The 22,399-nt window shown below is 40.6% G+C and overlaps 1 protein-coding gene across 3 annotated transcripts in view; it reads left to right on the top strand.

Moving 5' to 3' along the window:
- Positions 1–22,399, top strand: part of sh3pxd2aa (SH3 and PX domains 2Aa) — a 110,174-nt gene that overhangs the window by 1,644 nt on the left and 86,131 nt on the right. For all 3 annotated transcript variants that reach the window (XM_044346563.1, XM_044346564.1, XM_044346565.1), the window contains exon 2: positions 12,049–12,129. In XM_044346563.1, coding sequence (XP_044202498.1) covers positions 12,049–12,129 — 81 coding nt within the window. The remainder of the gene's footprint in view (positions 1–12,048; positions 12,130–22,399) is intronic.

Below are 22,399 nucleotides of genomic sequence, written 5' to 3' on the forward strand. Positions count from 1 at the left end.
TCCTCACGATTCAGCAGTACACCTCAAAACATCTGAAAGTAGACATTACAATGTATACTGTTTATATCTCCATAAAATGAGCATTTGATTATTTTCATGTCAAAAATCAAGATAACCCTGTTTGTGGAATGACTGGATCCTGAAATGATTTGGTGAAAAAATCCAAAATCTGGTATCCAGGTGACAATATAATGTGACCACAAGGTCCATTTAGTTGTTGTTTTGAAGCTTTGAATCATATCATATATGATCTTCATCAGCAGATGCTAAATAATCTCACCACAAGGTCCATTTAGTTGCTATTTTCTGAGTTTTAAAATATGTTTAACTTAATCTGATATTCTTTTTTAATCTAGTGTCATCAATCATGTGTCATCATCATCACTGTAGGTCATTTTCTGCTCCACTTTGGATCAAACAAACCAAATTCAGAAACTATCATTACCTTCCTGATCCTTGCCTCCTGTGGCCTTATTCATCAATACCACACTTGTTATAAGTGAGAGTCTGTGTTGGAGCTCTGCACTCCATGGCCCCATTTCAGATCCTATTTCGAGCTCATAAACAAGTCATAATAAATGACCACCATGAAAAGAACATGATCTTGCTCATATGCAATTACAGACCTGCGGGCCTTGGGCCTAATGATATGTGGACACAATTAGCACACTTATTCTCTTTAGAAAGGAGGAATTCACAGGGCTCTTGCCATACACGTGTATGCCTTTATCAGTCAAATCGTCCCTTCGTTACAAGACATAAAATGGATTTTGGACACAACTGCATCTATGAACTTGACTTATAATATCCAAAGCACCACACTGTACCATGTGTGCATATATTTCAAACATGGGGTAGCCCCATGTGAAACTAATTCCTAAACTCTGACACTGTTGAAGAATCACTGCACAGGGCCCCGGGGCAAAAATGAGATGTGGGCCCTGATTGACATACGCTACCCCCCTCTTCCTCCCACTCTCTGTGCATTGTGTATGCACTCTGTTGCCTTCAAGTACCCATCAAGTACAGTGCACACAGCAGACTCAATATGGCAGCTTAATTATAGTTTGCCTCCAGCCCTTGAAACCAACCAGTTCTCCTATGCAGGAATACTATTTGCCCCCAGGTTGGCTGTGCGACAATTAGTTCATGTTTATTTGATTAAACATTAATTTATATATGCCTCATGTAAGCACAATACCAATGAAATAATAAAGGTCTTAAAACTAGATGTTGGCGCAAGGTTCCTCTATAAGACATGGCTTCAAAATTAGGAAGTCATGCAAGATGCGCCTCAAGGCACTCACCATTTCAGTTAACACTGTGTTTTAGTGGTGCATATTCCCAAACAAATATATGCTTGAAATTACTAAAATTAAATAGACAGTTTGGTATGAGAGCTCCTGTTGGGCGTGGGCCCTGTGGAAGTTGTCCAATTTACCTGGTTGGTGATCCAACCTTTATGCATGACATGGCATCAAGTGTTGAGAAGAAAACCTATTCAGATGCTTGCTTTGTTTCAGAAGTGCTTAATGGGTCAGTTAATGAAGCTTTATTTATTTAGTTTAACTGAGATCAAGATCTATTTGACATAATTTACAACATCAACATCACAACAAGACAATTCAGTCAAACTAATCAAAACAATCACAAATATTAAAATTATCTGCAAATACAACTTTAAATTCCCATAGAGCGATTAGTGAATATTCAGTTTTTACTTCATTCCAGTAGTAAGGTGCATAATACTTGAAACCAGTTCAGAGTTGGTATGGTGTCATAGTTGTTCACTTAACCATTTACCGCTGTGGTTCACCCAAATTCCACCAAAAACCTTTTTTTTCTCTTACCTGTAGATTCTGATTTAATGGTTTAATTTGTCAAGTTGAGATGTCTTGCAAGGTTTTGCCTCCACTCCAATACAGTGGAGGTGAACAGAATTCTGTTTGCAGTGCTCGCAGCAGTAAGAAAATTTAATTTAAAAAGCTTAACAGCAATCTTTAATGGCATCTAGCTCTTGATGGATGCATTTATTGTAATTTGCTTTGGACAAAAGCTTCTGCCACATAAACATAATAAACAATAATCTTGTAATAGGCTACATCTCAAAACCTTGACAAATGATACCAAAACTATCTGCGTGCCTAGCATAGCCTAAGTAGACTAACCAGTGAGAAAATGTGACCTTACTTATATTCTTCATACCTGTAATATAAGCACTGTATCTGACAGAGCCTCGTTCCAGGTGATGATAATTTGACATTTTAGGAAATATGTTCATTCACTTTCTTGTGGAGTGTTAGATGAAAAGATCAATACCACTCTCATGTCTTCGTGTAATTTAGCTTAGCGTCAAGACCGGAAGCAGGGGGAAACAGCTAGCATGGCTCTGTCCAATGTTAAAAAATATGCCTATCAGCACTTCTAAAGCTCACTAAATAACACGTTATATCTTGTTTGTTTAATGTGCACACAAAGAGAAATGTAAAAAAGTCAAGTTGTGGTTTAACAATTTGTCATTTGGACCGCGCCATGCTAGCTGTTTGCTCCTGCTAAGCAAAGCTAATCACCTCCTTCCTCAAGCTCCATACTTAACACCTAGACATGAGAGTGGTATTGATGTTCTTATCTCACGCTCAGAAAGAAAATGAATGAGCATATTTATCTAAAAGCCAAACGATTACTTTAAAACACAAACAATGAAGAGAAACTATTGTGCTTTGCAGGTTACATGAGCACTAATGTGACAAAATACACTCACAGGGTGGACTCTCTAGTGCTTAAGCACAGTGAATTAATGGTCTACTGGTGATGATATACACTGTTATATGTTTTAATGTTTTACTTGGACTGTTAATGCACAGTTATTGCTTCCATGGAGTAGTTTAGTGTAACATGAGCTTCCCAAAATCTACAAGAAGGCTTGCTGAGCAGTTTTCAGAGCACTATATGTGCAGTTAAGTGTAGCAAGTAGTGTGTAACAGGAGCTTCTCAGAGCTGAGCTGAGCTGAGCTGTGCTGTGTTTTGGGCTCTTCTGTCTCAGCAGGCCGGTCTGTGGCCTAGTTTCCCTAGCTACCCTGTCTCATGAGACAAGGCTAGTCACTGTGAGAAGCAAAAAGAGAAAGAGGGAGGGAGAGAGGGAAGGGGAGAAAACAGGAGAAAGACACAATCTGTGGCGCCCATTGAATCTCATTTGTAATGTTTGTGAAACCAGCTGGAAATGCTTATCCTGTGAGAGGAGGGGGAGATGAGACTCGGGGCTTTGTCAAAGGGAAGTGCTCGTCGGACCGTGGGGAAAGCCGGACCACCGAGTCGTATACACGCATCACACATGTACACGCTTTCTCCTCCTGTGAACAGTTTGTGTGTGTGTGTGTGTGTCTGTATGTTTGCAGGAGAAGGTGATAAAAGAGAAAGCAAGATTTGGCACGGCCATGTTTACTTTAAGCTTCTGTTTCCCCTACAAGTCCCAGTCCCATAACATTTCATTTTCTAGAGACTCCTGTGCCGCACAAAGACCTAGACTGGAAGATGGTGTTGTTATTTGGCACCATAAAACATCTCTTCAGAGAGCTGTTCCCCACTCAAATATTTATTGGCCTATCAAACACAGAGTGATATCGTGGTGAAAAGGGTCCCTGTTTTCAGATGCTCACCCCGAGACGCATGCTGGGTGGGGGAGAGGTTTATGAGACCGGCTTTTGTTTCGGATTGGCTATTGTTTGGGAGAGTTTGATGACTAGCTGGAAGTGGTCAAGGACTGTGTGTGTGTGTTCGAGAGACAAGAGAGTGAGTCAGGGGCTTTGCTGACGTCTGTTAGTAAAGTCGATGTGCTTGATGCTCAGTTTGTGAGGTCCCAACTCAGGCACTGATACTGACAAGAGTGTGAATCTGTGTTGCATGCAGTGACACGATTGGTTGACAAAAGCAGCGGATGTTGTCATCCTTGCTGGGACCTCACACACATGCTATGGGTTGTTTTCAAGTGTTAGATGCTGGTTGTGTTTGTGGAAGGGTTAATTTGTCTCTTACAGAAGTCTTAAATGCAAAACAACACTTCTATGACATTTCCTTCACTGTTTTGTTTAGATTCGAGGTCAAAATACATGTTGGAGTACTTGAACATGGCCTGCAGCCCCCTGGTATTCTTCTCAATAGCTTGACTTATGATTACGTCACCCAAGAATGGCGATGCTCTCTGGAGAGACAGATAGCATGTGTGGGCGACCTGTGTTGCCTCAACTGTGCCGGTTCTGGTCTTGTTTTCATGGGAAAATGATCTGAACTGATCATTTCTAACATCACTGGTCAGGCCGTTTTAGTCTGTTCTGTTTTTATGCAAGAGGGAGAAAGACTGAGTGACAGAGGAGGAAGAAGGAAGAAATGGGAAGAGAAAGAGAGATGGAGTTGTCTTGCTTGCAGCCCTTTTTTGTGAGATTACTAGATAGTCAGGGAAATTGACTAAAAAGTTATTAGAATCCGACTGGCTGATTAGCATGAAGATATATTCTTTAACTACCGAACCACTGATGGATAGGAAATTTATGATCTGGTTAATAACATACAGTATCTTCTAGAAAGTGCTGTAAGCCATTCTCAGAATATTTACAGACATACTTCCACTTGAAGGGGTTTGCCGGTGATTAAGTATCACACTTCCATAGAGTCCAAAAAGAATGGTCAAAATTGGTGTTACAGAGGCTGAGATATTCTGACTTTTAGTCCCAAGTATTGCTCAAGATCAAAAATCACTAAATTCTAAACTTCCCACAGTGAAACTTGATAGTGCCTTTCGTTAGACCGTCCATGTGTGATAAATACCCATATCTTTCATACTCCACACCCTTGAGTTTGTAATTCAAACTGTTTGTTACAAATTTGTAGTCTTAAAGCCCAAGACGCGATAACTCTGACATCACAATGACATCATCAGGGGTTATTTTCTCAGACTTGTTAAGCTCCCTCAGAGCAGCAGAAGACATTATACAATTGTTTTTCCAGATTGTGTTGGACTCAGTATGACTATTAAACTTGATCTTGATGTGTAAAATTGGCAGAGTGCCCCTCTAAACAAAATAAATTAAAGTCACTTGCACAACAACAAAATCCTTTCAGAAGGCACAAGAGATTGTTTCACTATTATTCTGTGTGTTAACACTGCTCTAATCTCTAATATTTTGTGCATGTATAATTGGCCTAATGTAATATGAAAGGGGTCGCTCACAGTGTTCCCCTCAGCTTTATGGAGCGTTTTAGCATCTTTCAGTTCATTTATTTTGGTTTTGCAGCCCTCATCAATCCTGTTTCCAGATGCAGCAGGCAGTTGTTTTGAGCAATACGCTCTGACAAACCTATTGTGCATGACCTGCCCAACGGTGAACAGCTAAAGTTAGCGACTAGCTGGTGAACGTAGTGGAGTTAGATATTTTCCTCAGGAGTCAGGAAACCCAAACAAAGCAAAAGAGAATATAGATGGTACTTTCATTTGTCAGGGCAACGACAATGGAGCGGGTCCTCTTCCACAGAGCCTGTCATGTTGCACTATCATGTTTCTACAGTAGCCCAGAGCGGACAAACCAAACACTGACTCTAGAGAGGGCTTTTTGTGTTTTTTGGGAATTTTTGGAAGCCTCTCCTACATGCTTGGAAGGGGATGGTGAGGGGGAGAGGTATTTGGTTGGTTGCAATCTGAAACCTCACTGCTAGATGCCACTAAATCCTACACACTTGGCTTTAATGTAGGTTTAAGCCAGGACTTAACTTCCTGAAGACATTTTGACTTGAGGCTTGAATGCAAAAACATTCAAGTCTCAAGTTGTAACCTGGTAAAGTCTTAAAACAGTAAAAAATAGATAAGACAGCAGCAAGCAGATATTGCAAAGCCACATATCTCCTATACTGTATTTTTTAATAAATACAGTATGGTAGATATGCATGAGATGGGAGTATGCATTGAATAAACATGGTCCCAGCAATGTAAAAACTTTGAAAGGAAAAATTTCAAATTCCTTGTCATGGTAGTATTTAGCATTCAGAACATGAAACCTGCATCTTGACTCGCAAATAGAATATGAAGACATGACTTGACTTGTCAAGTCTCGAATTACCTATGATTTAACTTAGACTTGCCTCAGAAGACTTAAAAACAGCTACTATATGTGTGTAATATCCTTATTTGTTAGTTTCAACTTATGACTAGCAGTGTGCCTCTGTTGATGGAGATAACCTGTGTTTGGCATACTGTATGTTAAAGGATATTAAATACCTTTCACTGATGCACCTAAAATATGGGCACAGCTTTGGCCCCCGTTGAGCTCTGTTCGTTAGTCTATTAAACTCTTTGAAAAATCGCATATCCAAGTGCTGATAGCTTGAGCTTACTAACTAGATTAACTAAATGAAATCCATCCTAATACAACCTACCTTAGTAGCAATGTTTATTATAGAAAAAGTTATTTTTCCATGAAGTACATGACCTTGTCTACCCCCGCGTTTTCTCAGGCTTTATGACACAAGCACATTAGAATTGTTCTTTTGTTGAATACAAGTTGAAGTGGTATCAAGGAGGCACCAGAGGTGCACAGGATGTGACTGCTGAATAGCCATTTTCCTGAGTAACCCTTGACAAGGACTTTCTGTGCCCACCACAAAAGCAAGGAAAGTGCAAATGGTCTGTTTTAAAGTGAAAGTGACCACAGTCAAGGAAAGTCGAGGCGTTGGCCTGGTGTGTGGTTAATAAAGGGCACTGTTTTGGCAGCAAACACAAAAAGTCTGTCTTCGGGGGGGGGTTTCCACAGACCCCCTGCCAAAGCTTATGAATGGAATAGCCATACAGTTTATTTCACCCTTGTGACATTATTGTTGGCTTGCTGAGGAGACGCTTAGAAGAATTTGTCAAGCTTCATTGTCATTCGTTAACCTCTCTGGCTAAACAGAAAGAATAACTGAGCGTATTAGACAAGTGAGTACTTTTAGGACGGTTGTGGTTCCATGTGGAAAGACTTCACTCCCATGCAAGGAGAATTTTTTCCAACCTGGCTTTTTGTAGTCAGATCATTTGCGCTTTCATGGTCTGAAAGTATGATGCGTGTCTGTTTTATATGTTACTTTAAATATAGTAGTTTAGGCGGGGTTCACAGCATTTAGTGGCTAGGCCCACATTCTCTGCCCCACCAAGCACTCTGCTCTTTTGCCTTCTTCACTTGAAAACCGTGAGACTGGGTCCTGGCTTTCCTTCGAAACTGTAAGTTATTCTGTTTATTCATCAACTATCTACAGTATGGTATCTCCTATGGTCATTGCATTATGGTAATATGCATATTATTAAAGAAATGATTCCCTCAGGAGAGTCAGGGGAGAAAAAGAAAGCTGTAATCTTGACATGAATATTCAAAGCCATTGCAGATTAACATGATGAAATAATCAGAAGTCTAATTTGTTCTGTCATAAGAATTCATGTTTTTCTCTTTGCTCCTGAGCATGAATAAAACTTTTGTCTTCAAGTCCCGCATCCTCCTTGGGAAAAACAGATGTACAAGGCCTTTTCTTGCTATCTGGGACATTGAAGCCCCCAGAGCCTCATTTTTTCCCCCTCGTTTGTGTTTTCCCTGTTTATGATTCAATTTTTAGACTCTTTGAAAAGACAGTTGTCAAGTCATAAATGGAGTATTGACACATGACTGCTGTAGATTCTGAAGAAAAACTCAATTCATTTGTAATCAAGAAAAGGCTTTTATTTTGTCATGGAACCATAGAATATCTCTTGATTGATTTTGAGAAACATTTATCATTGAAAGAAATAACTTTTACCCATTCGCAACTACTGGAAGACATACTAAAATGATAGTACCTCTAGTCAAACTTACTCAAGTTAGGCTCTTTACAGTCATCCACTGTGCAGTGAATTATGATTCAGCCTTGTCATTCTTTCCTAATCCCTCAATATTCCTCTTAGTTTCGAACATCTTCCTGTCTCTAAATGTAGGCGTGGTTATTAACAGCTGAATGTATTTGAAATTAAGAATTCATGCAGATCTCCACATGAGGCAACAAAGCTTTTGTGTTGCCTCCTCACCCAAATTTCAGCCTTCATTTTGGAATTGCAGCAATGTCTTATTGGTCTAGACATGCCTGCTGTGCAAGAATGTCTTGCAGCAATCACAAGATAATGTTTGACTTTTTATCTTGATTTCTGTGGTTCACAAATCCCCACATGAACATGGAAGAGAAATTGGAGACCTGTTGTTAAATGTTGTTGTTAAGCTTGTGAATAACTAAATTAGTCTGTGTCACTGCTGTGAAAATTGCTCATCTTCCATCTTATAATATGGAATGATATACTTGGCAGACAGATTATTTCCAAAATGACATTTCAGTGAGTCATTTTTTGTTCCATGAATGCTTGATTAAGGGCATTTGGCTGTACTTAGCACTCATGACTGGATGTACTTGAGCTCTGAGTCAGCCCATAGCATGTTGGCTTATTTTAGTTGATGCATGAGTATGTGCCATTCCTCATGAAAATGTGAAGAAAGAGCAGCTTCCATGAAATATGCAAAGTGAAATGTTCAGATTTCATTATGGGCAAATCAGAAAATGTCTACTGTTAGATGTTTATTCATTTATCTTGAGAGGCAGCAGCTCCGACTGTTATAATTTACTGGCTGTGTCGAGTGAATAGTCTATTTTGGGGACTGGGAGGGCATTAAGTTTAAGCTTGATATTTTGGGCATTGGCAGACCATGGATGGTTGTTGGTTGTGTTTTCCACTGCGGTTGCCATCACATACCCATCTGCTTCTGGAGTTTGGAGTCCACATCTTCCAGCCTGGCTCCTATCTTATACCTAAGCTCAACCCAGATTTGCTTCTGAGTCAAATTAGAGTGGCCAAGAGGCCTGATGGGAGGACGATACTCTGGCATACCATTAAAGTCAGAGGAGTTTATAGAACAGACACACCCACATAGTAGTATTGGAGTAAGTTCCACATAGATTTGTGCACTAATCCGTGCATACACACTAGAGCCCAACTAGATAACTTGACCAGTGATATTTTATCGCAGATCTATCTACATGGATGTTTACATTGGCTTATAAGTGACAAGTCATTGATGTACAGAAATGCCAAAAATATATTTGAACAAGGTTAAGAGTTTACAGCCTCTCTAGTGGCTCTGAGAGGCTGCAGGTAGGTTTTGGAGAAATTAAAATTTTGACCTGCATGTAAAAGTCAAATGATCATCAAAGTCATTAGGATTCATCTTGTGGGCACCATACAGTATGTCTGTAAAAAAAAAAAAATTGGGCCATTTCATCCAGTAGACGTTGATTTATTTACTAAAAACGTTTACCTGCTGGTAGCCATTGTTGAAAGGAGGAAAAGTCACAGGATCACCAAAACCCATAGGATTCATCCTCTGGTGACCATGCATGTCTGTACCAATTTTCAATCTAACAGTTGTTGAAATATTTCAGTCTGGACCAAATTGGTGGACCGACCAACCGACTGTCAGACTGACAGTGCATAGCTAAAAGTTGAATATTAACCAATATAACGTTATATTTTTAAAACTCAAATATACATTTTGGCATCAGCCTCAAAAAATCCAGTAGGTAGGCCTATACTATACACTCAGTGCCACATGACATTACCACGTACACGCAAACAAGCTCTGACAAGTGCTGGGGCAGCCTCTCCATCCACCCTGAGGCATATCTTGTCATTTAGATAAGTCCATATCAGTGTGGCCTGGTATGCAATAACACTATGGAGATATTTTGGGTATTTGTGCCATTGAAGTCAAGTCTAGCCTGTACAAAAAGCTTTAAAAGCTGAGATGAAGCCCTACGTGACATGAGGGCACCATAGCCACCTGACTCAGTTTTCCATGTCTGCCCTTTCAGTTTTCTTAAATATACTCTCTTTTCTTTAGATGCTTTGTTAATGAGCAGCAAAAAAGAGCTCCTTGTTGCTAAAAAAAGTCAAAAAGACACTTGAAAACATAGCTGACTGTGGCTGCATAAGCCAGTTTTTGACTTTTGTGATTTTGTAACTCAGTAGCACCCTAGGGAGCACATTTTCATAGCATTAAATGCCAAAGCTGATCGCTGTGGTGACACCCTACCGTGCTATGAACAAGTTTGCCAGTGTAGTGTGACAGTCACAGCTTCTAGATGCCAGTAGCTGTGTTTGCATGAGAGTGAACATTCTGTGGTGGCTCCTTGCCAGCAGTAGCTGAGCCCCTTACAGCAGCAACAAGGCCTTTTAACCCTCAGCTTTGTTGTGGAACCTCTTTTGTTTCGGGCTGTTGCCCTTCTTACGTCAACGTCAGGGTCTTTCACTTGACCTCATTCATCTCAACTCAGCTCTGGAGGCTCTTGGCAGGTACAGAGGCTTGGAGTGACAGTGTAAGATCAGTCAGAAAGATGGAGCCTGCTGGAGTACGGAGCAGGAATGGCTCACCAGGGAAACACATTGCCTTTATTTAATCTGAATGCTATACATGAGGCAAAGTCAATCGTTTCTGTGTTCACGGCGGCTTGATTCTAAGTGGATTTCTATTTTGCGCTGGGTTTGGGCCACTTAGCTGGAATGCCTTGGCTGGGTGACAACATCTTGTTTTATTGCAAATCACTTGATAATGGCTATTTTAGCTGTATGTTGAGTACATGCCAGATGTATACAGCTTTGAAGTGCTTAGTGGGAACAAAATAGACGGAAGCACCACAAATGCTTTTTGTATAGGTTGTTGTGATCAACAGCAATGAAAAAAAGGCAAATCTTTGTCACTATTCATGGCTTTTCCTCTAAAACTCTATATAAAATGAATGATTTCTTATTGAATAGCACAAAGAAGAAATAAAACCTTCAATATATACAGGGTTTGCGGGTTATTTGGTACACCTGTTTTTAAAGTAATAAATCCAATTTTTGTAAAACTTTTAATATTCACTATTTGTTGATACTGAGATCTTTGAATTTAGTGGTAATTTGAGTCTTTCCTCGGCAGAAAGACTCAAATATTGGATATGTTTTCCTAAGTGACCTCCTGTGGTCATGTGTTGTTCACATCCTGTCTCGTACCAACAATCAATGCTGGTTGCTTTTTACCATGACCACAACTTTTCTCTGACCTAAACTTAACCTGACCTTAACAATAGCAGTGTTAGGTCAAAAAAGCAAACCACCTATTTGGATGTTTAGGACTTGATGGGTAATTTTCTAGACTGTAGTCAGTGTTGATTTTGTTCTGGGTCACATCATAGGGGGCAGAATATTCGAACAATATAAGCTTTAAAAAGTTAGGATTCATTTGCTTTGCCTTTGTATTGGATTGCATTAGTTGTTAGTGATGTACCCGGTAAACTGGTAACTGAGTGTAATTTCCCCCTCAAAAGCTGTAGCCTAATGTTATGTAACAACTCATCCACTTGAGTAATTTCACATCCAGAGCCCTTTTCTGAACATCTCTATATCAGCAGTTGAGAGATCCCACCTGCTCTTAATGTCTCTGATGAAAATTTCCTGGCCTCTGGATCTGTTACCTTGGTTATCTATGTTTCATTAGTTTAGAGATGATTGCGGCATCACTTAACTCTTCGTGACAGATAAATGGACTCTATGTCAATCTTATCAGGCCTCTCAGAGCTGCTGCATTGCTGCATCCAAGGGTAAAGGCCAGCAGGTCACTGTGCTGACAAAGGATGGATGATGTCACCATCAACCCTGAAGTATCAACCACTGACAGATTTATGAATATGTGTAAACATGTTTGGGGAATTGGTCTATGGCTGTGTGAGCATGTTGCCTGTGAGTTTATTGTTTATTGTTAATACAAGCACATGTGTTTGCCATTACCATCTATTCTTCCATTGACTGCTGAATAGATTAGAAGAGTAATTGATTTGATGATTGACGGGAAATTATTTACAATGTAAACAATTAATCATTTGTCAATTGTAATATCTTTAGGTTCTAGCTGTTGGTTGAACAAAACAAGTTTAAATATTACTTGCAGCCCTTTAACTTTGCCTTTCTTCTCTTGGCAGGTATATCTCATCAATGTCACCTACTCTGACAACACCTCCCACATCATCTACAGAAGATACAGCAAATTCTTTGACCTACAGGTAATCTTCCATCACTCAGAAACTCCCCTGCATACCCCATGTGGGGTGTGTTAGTATTGAAGTCCCTAATTCCATTGCCTCTGATCTATTTTGAACATGTCAACCCTGTGAACTGGCAGAATTGTTTTGTATAGATTAATGTGTAAGCCTTGTGACTGTTCACTGTGTCTCTGCCCGTGTTCTCCACACCTCGTCACCTCAATGAATCAATGTGTGTGTTAGTAATTGGTCGGGGAGCAGGGGAGACATGGTTTGTATCCCTTTGCCTTGTAGAGACTCAGCAATGCACTGCTCTCTCTATATCTGCACCCCTCTTTCCTTCTATCCTCTTTCTTCCCCTCTCTCTCTCTGTCTCTCTCTCTCTCTCTCCCTCTCTCATCTCATCTCTGCGTTGCCCTCAAAACGTCAGGGAGCTGACAGGCCTTTTTTTATAGTACAAGCAAGAAATCCACATGGAAGTCAATTTAATGTACCATGCTTTATAGTGGGTCGCCTTTAGATTCTCTTGTGCAGGCTTCTCTGATTGGTGGTTTCTTTAAATATAGTCTTATATGGAGGAGGTCTTTGTCTTTCTGTCTTCATGACTTGGCTCAGATGCATTCCTCTTATGTTTAAAGTGTCAAGTTCTCTCCTCAGGACTTTATTTATTTTGGAACAGAGCAGGAGTTGCAGTAAAAATCCTGCCCTGTGTCTCTCAGATTGACTATTCCACACTGAGAGTGTTTGTGTGCACACATTTATGCCCCTTGAACCCTCGGCCCGCTGCAAGCTGATACCATATGTATATTGCACCAGAGGTCTCTGGGTCACTAGTAAATATGAAAGGGCCGTAGTGAGAGAGTTACAGGGGGCACATCTCAATAGCCCCAGTGTGCTAGTCCAGCAGGAAATGATGTTTCAATCAGTGGAGGGAAGGTCCTTTCTGAAAGGTCCCATTGATAAGCAGTGGGGCAGTGTGAGATGGAAAAAAGACTCCCCCCTGCAACTGATTACCCCAAAGTGGAATAAAAGACACAGGTAGAATAATAAACTTGGAAAAGCAAGCAAGCATGCATGCCTGAATATTCCTCCGTTCTGGAAAAGTCAGAGACATAGGTGAGTGAAGTGGATGTGTGTCTTCCTTCTGATATTCAACCTCACATATGCAAGCGTAGTCCTCAAATTGTCCAGGAGGAAACTAATGAACCTTAATGGTTCATGGATGGCTTGGCACAAAATCACTCCTAGTCAGCAGAGGAAAGATTGATTTTGTTAGCTTTGTCAGATGGCGTGGGGCAAAGGTCGGCCAACTTGGTCGACACTATATTGACTTATCAAGTGGCTCTCTCATGGCCAAAGTTTGGCAGAGTCTGGCCACGCTGCTGTTAAATGAGCTCTATTGTGAAAATCCCTTACTACATACAGTATTTCAGGGATTTACCAGATGTCCCTTTTTAAACACACTTCAATATATCACCATAAGCACTTCACTTTTCACATCCTACTTTGCCTGGTTCCTTGATGTTTCCATTTGCACTGTGACACTCATGAATAAAACTACCAATGGCAATACTGACAGACCAGCTCTCTAATACTCAGTAATCCTCTATCTCTGCTGGTATATGGACCGTAAGTAAAGTTCCCTCTGCCAACGTTTGATCTTGCTAGATGCCTTTGACGGTCCTGTTTGATCCCATTGTTTTCAGAGCAACCTGGAGCCTCTGCTGTCCAAACATTTATCTGGTGCAGAGACCCTGCTGCTCTCAGCAGCCCTGCTAACCCTAGGGGAGAGAAACATGGTTGGCTGCTCTGAAACTGTTGGAGGGCACTTTAACCAAAGCTTTGGCAAAGACCACTGGGGATTCCAAGACTGTTTCCTAATAATACCCAGAGCAGGCTGTCTTCCTGGAAATCTACTGGCCATGGTTCTGGGCTGGTGTCAAAATGAGAGGGGCCATGGATGTTGCTTTGACTGACTCTGGTTTTATCCAAAAAAACAAGTCTTTATGTACTAGAATGCAGGGACAATTAAACTCTCAAAGCTTTGATGTAGACAATGACTATATTAATCCAAAATGCTGCCAGAATTGCCTTGCAGGGAGCTGTTTTGTCTTTGCTTTTTCATTCAGTTAATAGTGGGTTGGATCCCTCGCTGTCCACTTCTTTGGGGAGAAAGTGGCACCTTTCTCACTGCCATTAGTTGTCTATTTGGTGGTTGTTTTGGGTGCTAAAGCTGCCCTGCTGGAATGGAGGTTTGATTCTTTTCAGCAGTGGTCCGTCATCAGTATTACTTGAGCAATCGACAAACTCCAATTACAGACAGCAAACAAAAAAGACAACAGCAGATCAAAACAAACAGAGGCTTGTACATCCACATACCTGCCACATTATCACTAATATGTGTCACCTATGTGTCATCAAAAGTGAGAAATGGTTTACATGCATTTGCGATTACCCATCTCCACACCCTTACATATACCGCGTTTTTCAGTTTGTCTAGTAAAGAACAGCTCATCTTCCTCAGGATGTGACTGCCTCTCCCTGGCTGCTCTGCTGTGCACTGATGTGGTTTTGTGACTAGTGAGTCAAACAGTGTGTCCTTCTGTCAGAAGTAGGCTGCCCAAGTTACTCATCAGAAGGGAGGAAACTGGGACAAGGAGAGGAACGAGTCAGCTGGTGGGCTGGGTAGAAAAGGAGCGGCGAGGATTTAGAGTAGGATGATGATAATAATGGTAGTGATGATAAAGAAGCAAAGGAGGACAGTGATGAAAGATATGAAAGCGATGATGATAATGAGAATGACGGCAATACTAGTGGCGATAATGATTAAGATTCAGGCTTTTGATGCTGACAACACTGATGATGCAGATGGAAGAAATAAAATATATTGTGGGTTTCGTCAGGGTCACTTATATCAAAGAGGGATTTATAAGCATGTTTCAACAAACTCTGAGGAGTGGGATGGGTGATCGACCATGTCCTTGTGCCCAGAGCGAAGTTAGTATGTTTAAATCTGCGGTGTGGAAATAAAGACACGCTCTGACTCATTCTTTTTACGAGGGCCTTTGGTTTGTATTCTCTCTGCATGCATGCACACAGTAAACCCCTCTTTTCTTTTTCCAAGTCTGCACTCGTACGAGCCTTCCTACAGTAATTGAATATTTAGTTTGAGAAGATTTCATCGCTACATTTCTCTAACTTCCCTTTTTCAGTGTTCAGAGTACCATTGAAGATCCAACACACTATATTAGTCTGTTTTGCTCAAATATATGCAGTCTCAAGGTTGATATTCAATCTTTTTGGAAATAGCTTTACAGATGCTAGCAGCAGGCTTTCGGCAAACAGCAGCTTATATTCATAGCAGCAAATTATACGGTAGCTGTGGTCAAAGCGCTTAAAAGGAAGGTCACTGAATTGGGAATCTCTAACCTCTAAGTGGGTTGTTTGGTGGAAACATATGTCTAGACCACAAGGCATTATCGGTATGCCATCCTCGAGGATAAATTGCTGAATAGCCAGGCCACTAACTCAGCCTCTTTGTCCTTGAGGTGTTCTGTGGACATACTGTAACTCAACTGAATGAGGGAGCCCATTGTTTCGGTTTGAGGATAAAGGGCTGTTTTATTTTATTTATGGGTGTGTGTGAAAGAGAGGAAAGAGCGGGAAACATACTTTTTAGCCCCTGCTGAGAGGCAGAGGAAGGACACCTACATGCCAAACACAAGACCTGTTCTGTGAGTTATAATCGGGCACTTGACAGGAAGGCCCAGGATCGGTCCTCGCTGGACTGGGAGCAGAGGGGGGAAAGTATGCAGAGTTTCCCACAGCCGTGGTGAAGGGATCAGGAGAGTGGGCTAAATTTAGGATGAATGAGCACAGTTCAGCCATTTGTGGGACATTTCCATGCCTCAGAAAATTCACCAGTGTGACTGGGAGGTGACTGGGCCACATTCAGGGGATCAAAGAGAGACAGCAGGTAGACAATTAACAGGAGGGATGGAATGGAAGATAGGTAAATGGAATTTCTGCATGGGAAGACGCAAACAGGAAATCTGGAAAAATAGCTTAAAACTAGAGAGTGGTTTAGCAAGTAAGCCTAGCTTAGTTAGGAGTTTTTAATTGAAATGAATGAAACCGTACTTGCTAAATACAGCATTGTGAACTATAGAAGATAAGTGTTGATAGATCATATTTTGGAGTTGCTTGCAAAACCAAAGTGGATGCCAAACAAATCACTAATCTCAATACTAATATTCAATTTGTTAATTTAATAGTGTAAACAAATTTTGAATCTTCATCTAGATTTGGATCTACATTAAAAGACAAGACAATGCACCAGATTTTGGGCAATAGTTAAAGAAAAAATGGCAAAAATTTGTGCAAAACAAAAAGTGCAAACTTTTAAGAAAAAGTCAAAAAAGTGTCCTAGATAAGCACCAAAAATGGCTATAAATATCTAACTTTCTGCCAAATGTCTGACACGTTTTTTGAATGTCCTTGTAACAAAATTAGTGAAGGTAAAGTTAGGCTCTTGGAGAATTTTTTTTTCCAGTTAAGTCATTTAGCAGACATTTTCAGATGACTGTAAGTTTTAAATTTGCTATGCAGAAAAGAAAGGATGTATTCCCATGGATGTACTCCAGTTAGGCTCGTCTATGGCTTATTTCATGCAATGCAGTCAACAACGCTATGCATTGTGCCAAGAAAAAAATGCAGCATCTCCTGGTGACAAATCTAATTAGCCAATCACATTTGAACCACCTGAAGAAGATGTTTGTCTGACATTGACACCCATAATTAATGCAGATTTGTCTATTATTTGGCCCAAAAGCACATCTCAATCTAATAGTCTTCTATTCATGATTATTTACACTGAGAGAAGATGTAGACTTGATTTCAGGTTGTAGATCACCAACATAATAAGCAGTCAACATTAAAAACAGCATGGGTCATAGCTACGGTGGGTTGTAGTAGATACAGTGATCACTCTTACGCTAGAAGTTCAGGCCTTTGCTACACTGATCCCATATGTAGTGTTTAGGGTGGTCTCTTTAAAGGGGACCTATTATGCTTATTTCCAACTCTTTGTATGATTCACAGCAGGGCACAAAATTAGCACCAGACACCAGCCAAATGCTGGTAATATATACAAATGGGTGGTATATTTACTTTACTCACCAGCCAAAAAATGGTAATCTGTTATTGAGTGGCTAATAAAATTTGAACATTCATTAGCCATTTGGCCGGTGGGCAAAAAAGTTAATTTTGTACCCTTAATTATCTTATACTGGCCCTTCATGAAGCCCCTCAGTGCAGCTTCTGTCTCTTAACAAGCAGTCTTAGCTCCTGTCTCTTTAAGACCCCCCTCCCGATGAGCTCACTATGTTCTGATTGGGCATCTTCACGAAGCCTAGTGAGGGGCAGCTGCATCAGAGTTGTGTTAAGTTAATCCTGATGAAAACCCGACATTTCCTGCTTTTGCTGCTTCATATTAAAATATTTAAATGACTAAATGACGGGAGACTTTTATTGTGAAGAATTTATAGGAAATTAAACATATTCACCACAGAATTAGTGGTGCTTTGTTAGCGGCACTATTCTTAAATAAAATCAGATTGAGACAACAAGATATGGAGATATTTAGAGCTCTTTTTTCAGCAGATCATTTAGAAATAATGCAGGGAGGAATAGTACAAGCAGAAACGGCCACAGTGATGATGATGTTTGATGAAGAGCTGCAGACGACCTGCACACCTCCAACAGGTAAACAACCTATTTTACTTTGCTGTGCTGCGTAATGGAAAATCACTCACAGCATGTCAGCTGGGGGCTGATGTAGTAATTGGTGCCGGTCTTTACAGCCAACAACAGAGCATTTTGCATATTTAGCTCTTAGCTTAGACCTATTATGTTTGCTACCGGTCTGGTCGCTTGTGAAAATAAAAATGGCTACCCTTGTCTGGAAATCCTGGGTGGAGAAACAAAGATGCAGGGGCGGGCACAATCTCAATGAAGCCCCAAGTGATGTAAGAGGGGGCATTAAACCAAATGAATGGCTTGTTGAATCACACGAGTTCAGAGCAAGCCAGCCCTCCCCAAACTGACTGGGTGGTTTTATTCCACAGTTTGTGTGTTAGTAGGCACATCAGAGACCCAAATATATATGCACAAACACTGAAAAAGTGAGTTTTTCAAAATATGGCCCCTTTAAGTGTGTGGAGAAGAGGGGAGGTAGTGTTCCTCTCTTGGCTTGTGTCGAGGTAGAGAGGCCCTCCCAATGACTGACAGCCTCTGCAAGTAAGGGCATGAGCAGAGAGCAAGAATCAGAAAGTTCATGAAGAAATTCACTGCATGTTTAAGCATGTATTTTTTTACTGTATAGTTCTGTATGTCTCTATATACTTCTCCTCTTACATCCATCTCTGATTCTTCTTGTCCTGTATCTGGATTAGTGGCGATTACCATATTTGATTACATAGAAAATATATGTATAAAGCCTCTCCCCACTCCCTCTGTTTGCTTCCTCTGATTACTTTGCTGCACGCTATCTGGAGATGTATGTGGCAGCTGACAGACTTTCACCATTGCTCTCTATCTGTCTCTGTCTCGTTTTCTTTCTCTCTCTCTTCTCTGTCCTCGGTTGGATAGCCCTCATGTTTCCGTACAGCTCAAGGTCTTCTCCACCCGAATGGGATGGGGAGCAGAGTCAATGAAAACTTTCGAGCGCTTTGTGCTCCTAGAAATCTATGGGAGCTCTGTCTCATGCTGAGCCTTGAACAGAGAGGTTGCTCAAGGTTTCTTCTTTTTCATTACATTTCCAGCTAAGCCTTTGTTCGCCACTTGATAAATTGCACAGTATTTATTTTGTACTTCTGCTGCATATCTTTGTTCAGAAATGGCAGGGTTATGTTTTCTGAATGTCCCGATATTGTTGAGCACAGACCAACTTGCACTGCTGAGTGACTCAAGGACAAATGTTATCAGCAACATGTGATAAAAGGAATATCAAACTGTATGGAGTGAATTCAATCATTTGTCATCCTCAGGTGTGAAGGGCAAGCCAAGAGAATGCTTTATATGTTCTTATTACATTGTTCTCTCCTATACAGTAGAAATAGCTGAATATAACATATGTCATATCAACAATAATAACATTAATTTGTCATTTATTGCATGCACATACAGACATCCGGCCACGTCCAAATGCAATTTTTTTTTTTTTTAAGTAATTGTCCATCAAAGACATAATTTTTATCAAGTGCTACCATTTTTGTTCATTGTTTCTGAACACTTGATACAATAAATGTACAAAAGGTAATCCCAAGAATGTATTTGAAAGTTTATCCTGACACTATCATTTGCTCTTCAGATGCCCATACCCCACCTGTCTGGCATTCCAAACAGGTTAAAACAAACTTCCTTTCAGGTTCTTTGCTGATAGTGCAGAATCCAGGACTGAAATCCATAGACTACCTCTGCTTATCTGCAGTATCGGTGGCAATGGTCACTCACAGTTCAGCCAATGCACTGCCTCGCTCCTCTGTCTGTAAGTTAATGAACAGTGATTGGGTAAATAGCAGGCCAGACACGACACATGGGAGGCAGGCTTTTAATTCCAACTGGTCAGGTAGAGAAAGAGAAAAAGACGAAACTGAGATAGAGACATGCTGCGATAAGAGATGAGAGTTCCCACTAGAATTCAAACTGAAACCCAGGTGTCTATCTCCTCTAGTTCTGCTGTCTTTTTTCCTATTTGTCTTTGCTTCCCTTTGTACACCCGGCTCACATCTTCCCACTGCTGCACCCGCTTCGTTCATATCTCATTCCTACAACTTCTAACCCTATCTCTCTCCCCCGCTGCTTGCATATCTCTCTCCTCTCCTCCATCTGTCTCTGTCTCTCTTCAGAAACCCTTCCCTGTCTCCCACCCTCACCCCCTCTTCAACACCCCCTCTGGTCTCTTCTGAGGTGGTTTTCCCTGACTAATCTGCCATGACCTGCACGTTCCCCGGGTCAAGTGCATTAGCTTACAGAGCTACAGGCTACAGAGGTTTCTGTCATGGGTTTCTATGAAGGCTGCTTTGCATGCATGTGTTCTACTTGTTAGTGTATTTTCGGTCATGTGTGCGCATGTGTATGTGTGAACGGTATTACTTGTGTCTATTCTGGTTATTCAGGCTATTATTTGATGATCCAATTTTCCTCTATTGGTGTCTCTCCATCTCAGCCTGATTATGTTTTATACTATAAGACACAGGGGGAGATGTAAAGGAAATAAAAGACCCTTAAATTAAAACCCTTCAGCAAGCAATACCATTTACAGTTGGAAAGTTGGTCTCTAGGGGATGATTCATATGGAATCAATTTTGTCTAAATAAAAAAAAAACAAAAATAAGAGGAACCCAAAAGTATTATCACTATAAAATATGAAAAATAGCTAAAATGTGAAATGCAAGGGAATGTACATCTGACATCACAGATGCAGCATTTCTGAGTTTTGGTTTGCTTTTCTGAGTCAAGTGTTTATTGTGAAAAATGTTTTTGGGGCAGGGATTCTGTGTAGTGTGGCTGCCTTTCTACCGATGAGATAAATTCCAGTCATATTCTTCCAGGAAAATTGGGAAATTAGGACAAATCTAGGGAATAGGGAGAACTGAACTGAACTGAACTATATTGTGTACTATATTTACTGTCTGACACTCAAATAACATTAAGTGAGTGTTAAAATTGTGACTGTAAATTCACTATAGAGATCTGAAGCCCTGAGGTCATGTCGAGGCTACCCTTGTTACGCTTTTGTAACTCGATTAAATCTCTCCTTCAGCATTTCTTTCATCAGTATTTCTGAAAAAATGAAGCCTGCTCCTGGAGTTTACTGTCTAACCTATATTTTAGGACAAATTGGTGCTTGAATTGGCACCACTGAAACCTTAAGCAATAATTACTTTGTGAGTATACAAAACCACAACAACTCGAACTCCAACCACAACGACTCATGAAAATTAGCCAGCATAGCAGCGTGGGTACTTCTGTCATTGTAACTTGGTTTAGTCAGTATCCATTATGTTCACCAATAATCGATTTTAAAATAATTTTTTCAACTTTTTAGCTGTGAGCATTCTGTCCTCTCTGTCCTGTTACAGACATGTCTGAACTAATTGTGGCCCCTCCACTCTTCATGGACTCTTCTGTTGGGTTGTGAAATAGTGTTTGTTAAGAGATAATAATACCACCCTCATCTAAACGTATGGAGTGAAACACACAAAATACTGTTGATACACCAAGGTACCAAGGCTAGATTTTTAGGTATTTGCATTATTACAAATGTCTAAGGGATTTTGAATGCAGTTTTCTTACCTTTAGAACATGACCCAGAATATTTTATGGATATGAAAGTTACAGTTGTGTGACACTACACCTGTGAGTGATGATTAAAAAATGGTGATGATTCATGGTGTTCTAAATCTCAATTTACTGGTCTTTATTGAGTGTCTATTAGACAGTATAGGGAGTAGTGAATGAGTGAGCAAGGGAGTGATTTTGGACACAACCCTGGTCTTTCAAACTACAGAGCTTTTAACCTTCACCTAGTTTTCTTGTCATTTAATAACGTAACATGTCAAGAAAAAGCAGCTAAAGCAAATTCAGTTTCTTTCAAATATATTTTTTTTTGTCTTTCTCTTTCATTTTTTCCTCAAATCTCTCAGCCCACTCGTGGTTATATTCCAAACCTCACTTCTCATTTCCCATCCACACCCCTATAAATGTGGGCCGTGGAGTGCATGGAGTACCAACTTACACATGCACAGGGAGGGCATTGCCATCCAATTCACCCCTCCTGGGAGAGGTTTTGGTTTGTCCACACTGCCCAAGGTTTGTCCTGGCTGTCAATATGGAAACTGTTGAGACTGTCAGCATGGCTAAATTAGGTCCTTTGCTACACTGTTGGTGCTGAACCCTGGCACAGGTGAGAGCCCTTCCTCTCTGCCTTTGCTTTTCGTGAACTGTAAGTTGGCTGGCCTACATACTTAACCCAAAGTAAAGCAGTCCATGTGTAAGCCGACACTGTTCTTTTCCACAGATTTAGGTTGTGGCTGCTCTGGAAAGTGAAACTGTTGTTTGCTCGCTCAGGCAGAACTCACCCAAGCAGCTGAGGTGGTAAATGGCCTGAAAATGCCACTGGAACATTTAGCTGGTGCGTCCATTAAATGTTAAGGGAGGTTAAACTTTGGGCACAAATGAAGGGCAAATAGAATGAACCAACTGATTCTTTGTTTAAATTAATCGTGGT

This window comes from Thunnus albacares, chromosome 3, assembly GCF_914725855.1.
Source record: "Thunnus albacares chromosome 3, fThuAlb1.1, whole genome shotgun sequence".
NCBI classification, from domain to species: Eukaryota; Metazoa; Chordata; class Actinopteri; order Scombriformes; family Scombridae; genus Thunnus; species Thunnus albacares.